This window comes from Bufo gargarizans, chromosome 2 (assembly GCF_014858855.1).
Source record: "Bufo gargarizans isolate SCDJY-AF-19 chromosome 2, ASM1485885v1, whole genome shotgun sequence".
NCBI lineage: Eukaryota > Metazoa > Chordata > Amphibia > Anura > Bufonidae > Bufo > Bufo gargarizans.
The window spans coordinates 568,905,865-568,915,931 of NC_058081.1; the positions used below are offsets into that span (position 1 = coordinate 568,905,865).

General features: G+C 46.4%; 1 protein-coding gene across 1 annotated transcript; it reads right to left on the bottom strand.

Moving 5' to 3' along the window:
- Positions 1-617: 617 nt before the first annotated feature.
- NDUFA3 (NADH:ubiquinone oxidoreductase subunit A3) lies at positions 618-9,787 on the bottom strand. The gene is made up of 4 exons (XM_044278202.1): positions 9,721-9,787; positions 4,516-4,590; positions 4,216-4,293; positions 618-850 (listed from the first exon to the last, which is right to left on the bottom strand). Exons 1-4 carry the CDS (start codon positions 9,734-9,736, stop codon positions 759-761), a joined length of 261 nt encoding a protein of 86 aa, XP_044134137.1. The 5' UTR covers positions 9,737-9,787; the 3' UTR covers positions 618-758.
- Positions 9,788-10,067: the final 280 nt, after the last annotated feature.

Here is a 10,067-nt window from a genome sequence, read left to right on the forward strand (position 1 = left end):
AAGCATTCCATTCAGTATGCTTTAGGATGTCTTCAGTTCAGTCACTTTTACGGTATTTGGCCGCCAAAATTCCGGAACACTTGCCGGAAGCTGCATTATTTTCCATTGAAATGTATTAATGCCGGATCTGGTACCAAGGGTTCCGGAAAAACTGATCCGCATGCACAGACCCTTAAAAATTTGAAAAAAATAAATACCGGATGACACCGGAGAGACGGATCTGGTATTTCAATGCATTTGTCAAACGGATCCGGAAACAAATGGTATCTGCTTACACATGGATTTCTGGGTCCGGCAGGCAGTTCCGTTACCAGAACTGCCTGCTGGATTCCTCTAACACTAGTGTGAAAGTCCCCTAATAGATGCGGTTCCTGAATGGCATATCTCCTAGTAAGGCAGAATTCCTTAACAGGGTATTTAAAAATAGGTCTAAACCAGACAATGCCTTTACATACCACTTCAGTGATACAGCTACCCCTGCATTACACCAGGTAACGGGATCTCAGATAAAGGGACTAGCCTACATTACACTATAATGGAGTGAAAGGAAGAGCTCTTTCTACTGGGAAAGTAGACGATACCACAAGGTATTTTAGAAAGAAGACGTCATTTTTACATCACTTCTCCAGAGGAATAATTTATTCATATTTCTGCAATACTAGCTGACACGACACAAAGTGTGACCATGAGACGTGAAAGCAAGAAGAAGTCCATAGAAGATTCCTGATGGGACACAAACTGCAAGTGGGTCTTCAGAATTACAGCTTCTTCAGCCAATCCAAGTTGGGCCCAACTTTGTCAGTGGGATGACTGGGGATATCTGGCATGTTCCCATCATCTCGAACTGGGACTGATAAAAAAAAAAAGAAAAATACAGTCATTCTGGACTCTAAATGGAACTGCTAAATACGTATGTCTGCAAAGACGGTCCTCTCTGCTTGCCGCAAGAGGTCTTGTCACGAGCCGCCCTGTGTGATAAGCCTCCACTGCTGGATCCTTTGTTTTCCTGCAGAGAGCTTTTTATTTTTTATGCAGATGCCTGGCTAGCCCATTAAAGATCAACCCCATGAAACCAGGCACACTGTTGAACCTGCTGATTAAAATGATCTCTCTCTTGTAGAAATTGATCGTAGTGTTCCCAATAAAACAATTTGCATAAAGAATAATAGTCTTTTCTCGGGAATGCTGCGAGTGATTTTCACAAGGCAGGTATAATTTTAATATGCAGCATCAACCCCACAAGTCGGTATGCCTGGTTTAATAGGATTGATCCTGCTGACAGGTGCTCTTCAATCATGTTCAGTGACCATACACCTGAGGGGACCCTAGATTGTCTGATACAGCAGGTACCCAGGACGAGAAAAAAATCCATTGCAAATTCGGCGCTGAATTTGTGGGGAAATCCACAACAAAAGCTGCAGGTTTTACATGAGGAAGATGTCGCAGCTTTCATCCTATGCATTTCAAAGAAGTAAAATCCACATCACATCAATTTCTACACGTTTCCCCTGTAGTGCATGGATTTGTTAAACTCTCATCCAACACCCTGCAGATTTTCCACCCGCAAACCCAGATGGGAAATCTGCAGCGTACCTGCCACGAGAGACCATACCCTTACGGGCTGGACACCAGATAAAATCTTTAGCTTCAAGGTTTGTCCACTCTAAATAAACTTGCAGCTATTCTCATTGCATCTTATGCCCTCTCTAAAGGGTCTGAATGGTGAGGCCCCTGGGGATCACTAGAATGGTGGCCCACGTTGTGCAATTGAATGGAGCAGTGAAAATGCAGACGCGCTGCTGCACCATTGAGCTCTACAGGGCTGCCGGACATAGCCGAGCGCCTGTACTCTGCTGTCTCCAGCAGCCCCATTGAGCTGAATGGAGCAGTGAAAATGCAGACGCGCTGCTGCACCATTGAGCTCTACAGGGCTGCCGGACATAGCCGAGCACCTGTACTCTGCTGTCTCCAGCAGCCCCATTGAGCTGAACGGAGCAGTGAAAATGCAGACGCGCTGCTGCACCGTAGAGCTCTACAGGGCTGCCGGACATAGCCGAGTGCCTGTACTCTGCTGTCTCCAGCAGCCCCATTGAGCTGAACGGAGCAGTGAAAATGCAGACGCGCTGCTGCACCAGTAGAGCTCTACAGGGCTGCCGGACATAGCCGAGCGCCTGTACTCTGCTGTCTCCAGCAGCCCCATTGAGCTGAATGGAGCAGTGAAAATGCAGATGCGCTGCTGCACCGTAGAGCTCTACAGGGCTGCCGGACATAGCCGAGCGCCTGTACTCTGCTGTCTCCAGCAGCCCCATTGAGCTGAATGGAGCAGTGAAAATGCAGATGCGCTGCTGCACCAGTAGAGCTCTACAGGGCTGCCGGACATAGCCGAGCACCTGTACTCTGCTGTCTCCAGCAGCCCCATTGAGCTGAACTGGAGCAGTGAAAATGCAGACGCGCTGCTGCACCGTAGAGCTCTACAGGGCTGCCGGACATAGCCGAGCGCCTGTACTCTGCTGTCTCCAGCAGCCCCATTGAGCTGAATGGAGCAGTGAAAATGCAGATGCGCTGCTGCACCGTAGAGCTCTACAGGGCTGCCGGACATAGCCGAGCGCCTGTACTCTGCTGTCTCCAGCAGCCCCATTGAGCTGAACGGAGCGACAGTTCACATGTCCACATGTCTCAAGGATCCGCCACCACTGCCAGGTCCCCCGCCGCTCTCTACTTCCTGGTTCGGCAATGACATATTCACCGCCCCAGCAAAGTACTGTCTTAAATATATTTAGTTTTGGCTGGAAAACACCTTTAATACACAAATCAGGCGTGTGATTACATGTGGTAAACTGTCAGTTTGCTAGATCTACTCTAATATCCTCCACCTTCCATATACCTAGAAGAATTGGTCAGTGAATGAATTGGTTTTAAAGGCTCGTGAAGTTTATATGTGAGATGTAGCAGTACCAGGTTCGCACGGTGGATCCCAACAGCTTGTAATGAGGAACATTGGGGTTTGTTTCTTTTGTGATGAAACAACTAAGCGACTCAGTTCTAGGAAATGTATAATAGATATACATGAATAATTCTGATTGATGCAGGATCGACTGTAAGCTAGTACAGGGGAATCGTGTACCACACTGCTTCCCATGGCTATGGGAATGGAGCGTGAAAGCGAAAGAACTGGCTGAGCAGCAGCTTGCAACAGCAAAGCCCTCTACTGCGCTGTGTGCAATAAGGCTCCAGAAAGACAGCTACGTCCAATCCACCTCTCTGCCAGTCCCTCTGTTTGATGCCCATTACTCAACTTATTAAAGGGGTTGTACGAACCAAGAGCCAACTGATGCCCGGTTCTTGGCATGACCAGAAGTGGCTTGGTCCCGTGCCTGCCTCGGAAGAGCACTGGCCTCATCTCTGGTCCTCAAACCTTATTCGCTGCACTCTTCTGTCTACAGCTTACATCACCATCTCCAACTTTTCTCCCAGGCATCCTCCATTGTAACTAACTCAGTACCTTAAAGGGGTTCTCCGGGCATTTAATATTAATGACCTAATCGCAGGATAGGTAATCGATACCAGATCAACGGGGGTCCGACACCGATCAGCTGTATGAGGAGATGGCGAATGCAGTGTGCACGTGCCGTCTCCCTCGTCTCTTCCTGCTCGCTGCTGCTTTGCCATAGAGATAGCTGAGAATAGGTCATCAAGATTAAAAGCCCGGAGAACCCCTTTAACATTATCCAGCCCTTCAAAAGCAACCCAAAAATCCACCTCTTCATGGAAGCTTACAAGGAACAGCACCAGTGTATAATCAGTTTTTACCCTCACCTACTGACTCTTACCTCTTTCCCTCATAGATTTTACATAAGATAACTGGGACCCCATAATCCTCAAGTTCCCTGTGTGAATGGAGCAGTTGTAGCGCTCCATTTACTGTCTATGGGAAGGACTGAGTACAGCGCTCAGCTCTGCCCGTCAGTGTGTAGCGGTGATCACTCATGTGCACTACCAATCCATCCACACACCAGATTCGGGGACCCCATAATGCTGATCAGTGGGGGTCACAGCAGTCAGTTCCCCAGGGGTGATGCATTTAACACCAATCTTGTGTACAGGAGATACATGTGGTTTATGGTAGATTTTGACATTTCCAGGAGCCTGTAGAATGGTATACAGGCTTTCATTAATTTAGTGTCCGTCAGTTCTCAGAATTAGCGCTCTGCTTACCTGGGTAGTTATACGGTACAACTTGGTTGTACAAGGAGGCGTATTTGGTGTAAGGACTGATAAAAGGGAGTACAAGAGCTGGAAAGACAAAGAGGATAGAATTTACACATTTATCATTCTCACAGATGATAAACCTCTCCCAACATGTCTGCTTTAGGGAACCCTTATGTAGAATTTCCAGAATTCCTGTTACTCCCCCTAGCTGTTACCATTCCCCTTTGTCAGTAAGGAGGTTGCCTGGACAGTCTGATACGATCAGCATGTGCAGGGACCCGCTCTAGAAAGTGCAGGAAATCTTACCCAAAATTCCAATGCCAGCGGACACAGTTATGACGGGTTCTTTATTCCAGGCATTTTTCAGGAATGCACCCACTCCTTCAATAAAAAGAAAATGGGTGAGAAGGAGACAGTGAAGCCACTAATACAGTGCATGGCAATTCTCTCTACAGCAATGCTTCCTTGTTAATGATAGTGCCAGTTTATGGGACATTGCCATTGGGACTAAGCTGACCATGGGCCACGTACGCTCACCAGAACCCCACCAATCAGATACCAATGGCCTATACCGAGGTCAATATTGTATTCCCAAAAGGCATGCAACTGGCCATGCATGTTGATGGGTGAACACCGAGACGGGGCATTGGCAGCAGCACCAGATGAGCATCAATGCTATGGTATACCCATAAGTGCCTGGGAATCAATGGACAGATGCCCACACTTGCATGGAGTGCTCCCCGGTGGAGTTTAGGAGTTATAGAAAGAGGCGGTGGCATATCATGGCATGTTGGGCAGAATATCTTAGCAGGAGATACTTTGAAGGATGCCAGTGGGATTTGTTATATAAAAAAAAAAATACCCTTTGAAACTGGTGCAGCCACAGACCTACGAGATTGACATGTATCCTGTCATGACTGCAATTATGTGCCCCAGAGGTATGCCATGCACTGGTACCCACTCCATGTGACAAAGTTATAAAACTTACTTCCCCGCTCGGGGTACAAGGTGTTAGAAGCTTCTTTACCTGGATTACGCCATAGGCCAGCTTGATGAGATGAGCATCCCATAGCTGAAAACCTCCGTAATAAGCTTAAAGGGGTTTTCAGAGACTTTACAACCGATAACCTATCCTCCGCTCATCAGTATATGACAGGACCCCCGACGATCAGCTGTTTGAGAAGGCAGTAGCGCCATTGCCTTCTCTCAGCTTTTCCTAGGCCAGTGACGTCACATTCATCGGTCACGTGACCTAGGAGCAGATCAGCCCATTGAAGTGAACGGGGCAGAGCTGCGAAACCAAGCACGGCCGCTACACAATGTACAAAGCTGTGCTTGGCAATCTGCATTGCACACGGAGCCCAGGGGCCTTCTCAAACAACTGATCGGCAGTGGTTCAGGGTGTCAGTCTACATCGATCAGATAGGTCCATCAGTTGTAACAATTGGAAAACTCTTAATATATCTTAAGGCTACTTTCACACCTGCGTTAGGTGCGGATCCGTCTGGTATCTGCACAGACGGATCCGCACCTATAATGCAAACGCTTGTATCTGTTCAGAACGGATTTGTTTGATTTATTCTTTTAAAAAAAGTCTAAGTCAAAACGGATCCGTCCTAACTTACATTGAAAGTCAATGGGGGATGGATCCGTTTTCAACTGCACCATATTGTGTCAGTGAAAACGGATCCGTCCCCATTGACTTACATTGTAAGTCAGGACGGATCCGTTTGGCTTCGCATTGTCAGGCGGACACCAAAACGCTGCAAGCATTATTTTGGTGTCCGCATCCAGAGCGGAATGGAGGCGGAACGGAGCCAAACTGATGCATTCTGAACGGATCCTTATCCATTGGGGCTGAACTGATCCGTTTTGGACCGCATGCGAGATCCCTGAAACGGATTCCACAAACGGAATTCAAAACGCCAGTGTGAAAGTAGCCTAAGAGCGGCAAACACTTCAGAGAGCCATTGGCATAACAGCTAATCCTTGTGATCTACCCATACACATGCATGCTCGGCTGAGTATGCATGTGTTCTGAATGGGGAGAAGGGAATAAGCCGCAGTCAGACACCTGACATCCAACGTGCCCAATGCTTCTCCCCCCCACACATAAGAGATGGTCAGCCTGTCCTGACAAATTGTCAACATTCAATTAATATACATGTATGGCCATCTTTAGGCTGGTTATACAGGGTTGAGCCCCGCACTCTTCTTAGTGAGCTCAGGTTAGCAGAGCTGTACGGGGGAGGGATGTGTGACCCCCTCATTACTGACAAACACATCCCCTGTTTACTGGGTATGGCATACACTCCAACGCCACAATCTTCAGGATTTGGGCTGTGCATGCCACCACACTGAGATGCAATAGAAGTGTAGAATTTCTGGTTTAATTCCAGGGGTGGAACAGAAATATCCTGTAATACGCTTAGGATTTGTAACCATTTCTCTACAAAGCCTCCTCATCTCAGGGGCTCAAAAGTAACTGGACAAAGTAATATACACATACAAATAATGTTCATTTTTAATACTTTGTAGAGAATTCTTTGCAGCCAATGACTGCCTGAAGTCTGGAAGCCATGGACATCACCAAACGCTGGGTTTCCTCCTTTGTGATGCTTTGCCAGGCCTTTACTGCCGTCAGTTGTTGCTTGTTTGGGGGTCTTTCTGGAACGCATACTCGATTGGGTCGAGATCTGGGGACTGACTCGGCCATTGCAGAATATTCCACTTCTTCGCCTTAAACTCCTGGGTTGCTTTCACAGTATGTTTTGGGTCATTGTCCATCTGTACTGTGAAGCACCATTCAATCAACCTTGCAGAATTTAGTTTAGGGTCCATTCACACGTCCGTTATAACACTCCGTTTCCGTTCCGATTCAAATCGGAACGTTTTTTCTGATCCATTAATTTCAATTGCCTCTGCAAAAATGCAGACACCAATCATAGTGCTGTCCGAATCACTGAATCCGTTCCGTTTTCCTATTTTCGAGTATGCGGATCCTGAAAAAAAATTAAGCTCGTCCTACTTCCTGTCAGTTTTTCGGGTCCGTTGTCCATTCAAGTCAATGGATCTGCATAAATGCGGATGACATGCACAAAACCATCCGAATGTCATCCGATTTTGCGGATCCGTTGACAGGAAAACAAACAAAAAAAAAAACAACTGAATAACGGAAACACAGAATGGATTCGGAAGCACTTTAGCAAAAAAAAAAAACTGAAGGTTGTACTGAAAAAGGATCCGCAAAAAAAAAAAAAAAAAGGAACGTTTATCTGGAAAGGTAAAAATACTGACGTGTGAATCTGAGCAGAAAGTATATCCCTGTACATTTCAGAATTCATCAGCTGCTTCTGCCTTCAGTCACATCATCAATAAACACTAGGGACCCAGTGCCCCTGGAAGCCATGCATGCCAATGCCATCACACTGCCTCCACCATGTTTTACAGAGGATGTGGTGTGCTTTGGATCATGAGCCGTTCCAAGCCTTCTCCACACTTTCTTCTTCGCATCATTCTGGTACAGGTTGATCTAGTTTCATCTGTCAAAATACTGCCGTTCCAGAACTGGGCTGGCTTCATTAGATTTAGATGTTTGTTGTTGTTTTTTTAGCAAAGTCTAATTTGGCCTTTTGAGGCTGATTAATGGTTTGCACCTTGTGGTGAACCCTCTGTCTTTCCTCTCATGAAGTCTTCTCTTTATGGTAGACTTAGATACTGATACACCTCCTTCCTGGAGACCGTTCTTCACTTGGGTAGATGTTGTGAAGGGGTTTTTCTTCACCATAGAAAGGATTCTGCAATCATCCACCACTGTTGTCTTCCATGGGTGTCCATACCTTTTTGAGTTCCCATGCTCACCAGTGCACTCTTTTTTTTCCCCACCAGAACACACCAAACTATTGATTTAACCACTTCTAACATTTCCGCCATCTGTCTGATGGATTTTTTATTTTTATTTTTTTAGCCTAATGGTCTGTTTCACTACTATTGAGAGCTCCTTTGATTGCATGTTGTGAGTTCACAGCAACAGCTTCCAAATGCAAATGAACAACTGGAATCAATTCCAGACCTTTTAGTTGCTTAATTGATGATGGATTAACAAGAATAGCCCATGCTGCCCATTAAATAATTGTCCAATTACCTTTGGTCCCTTGAAAAAGAGACAGCTACATATTAAAGAGCTGTAATTCCTAAACCCATCCTCCAATTAGGATGTGTATAGCCTCAAATTACAGCTGAGAGTCTGCACTTTAAGCCTATCTATGTTTTGGTAAACAGCTAAAATGCCCAAACTTGTGTCATTGTCCAAATATTTCTGGACCCAAATGTAAGTGTCTGATCAGCAATGGTCTGATCACTGGAGCCTGGAATACGGGGCTCCCCTTCTTGTGATCAGCTGGGGGGTAACAGTTGGACCCCTGCCAATGAGACAGTTATTAACACCTCCGTCCTTTACATGGGCCAACCAAGCAGGTAATTATAAAGGATGAACAATTTGTTCCTGATAATTACTTGCTTGCCAGAAGAGGTGAGAGCAGCACTTACATGTAGCAATCACCTCCCTCCTCTTTATGGGGACAGCATGTATTACTGGTCTATGGCTAGGGCTGAAACGATTCTGCGATTGAATTGAGTAACCTGACAAAAAAAAATCCTTGATGCAAATTTTTTGCATCGAGGATTCCTTTGTGTCATGGGACCACAGAGTGTGAGTGGAGCTCTTGCTATTACTCACCGCTCCGTTGTCACCCGCCGGCCCTCCTGACGTACACACATCGTCAGAATATAGTGCACGTAAGCACACACTATGACCTGATGCTGTGTGACGTTAGGTCCAGGCGCAGTCCGTGATCAATCGTTGGATTCATCGGTAGAATACTTGATTTCAAAAATAATCGATAGCTGCAGCCGTATCTATGGCAATCGCTCATCCCCATAGAGAATCATTACTTCTAGACAGCAATATCTGCTACTCAGAAATGATGATTTAGGCGTCTGCACGAACAATGCTTTCACCCAGCGTTCGCTCATTCATCAGGTGATCGGCTGCAATTATTGGGAATGATCGTTCCCTCCTGAGATTGCAGCCTGTGGGGCAGCCCACTTTAAGGTTGCGCTTAGCGGTCCATTTTTAAACCCGGTAATGGCTGTATGTTTAGCCGCTGCACTGACTACTGTGTGACCTTCGGGAATCACATGCATGGCTCTATCTCCAGCTGTCAGACCTTACAGTTAGGAAGCCCCAGTGACAGCTTTATTGCTCCCCTATAGGGGGCAGCTTTAGCAGGTCTTCTTGGCCATTCCCTCTATAGATATATACACACACGTTTATATAAGTGCACACACATGTAATGTGCCATCCCACCCATGCTGTATCTGTCAGTGTGCCAGGCAATGACATGGTGTCACCCCTCACCACCCAGTGACTGGCTTTTACCAGCCCTCAGCTCCAGGCACCATGACGACCATTAACTGCGGATCAGACGAGTCTCCTTGACTCTCACTTACTAGAGAACACAGCCATCTTTCCCTCTGACCTGCGACCGGAAGCGGAAGTGCGCTTCGCAATGCCTGCCGGGTGCTGTAGTCCTGAGCGCTGACTTCCTGTGTCTGGTCACAGACTGACAATAATACTGGGGTGTTCTCCTCAGACCACAGTCCTCACCTGACGTGTAATAGGGAAAGGTCCCATATTAGCAGGCACGCTGCAGGCAATCCCCTGTGTGGAGTGATAGCGTCCTCCATATACATACCTACAACTTTCTGCACGGGTCATTGTGAAAGATCCATTTTTCGGCATATTTATACCCTTTAATAGTTTACTTTTACACTTTTATCCAAATATAGAAATTTCT

What these genes read in the sequence shown, in the direction of transcription:
- NDUFA3 (XM_044278202.1), bottom strand. An exon ending in CGCTGGCATTGGAATTTTGG is followed by an intron (nt 4,294 to 4,515) that starts GTAAGATTTCCT and finishes TTGTCTTTCCAG; the next exon opens with CTCTTGTACTCCCTTTTATC. An exon ending in TGTACCGTATAACTACCCAG is followed by an intron (nt 851 to 4,215) that starts GTAAGCAGAGCG and finishes TTTTTTTATCAG; the next exon opens with TCCCAGTTCGAGATGATGGG.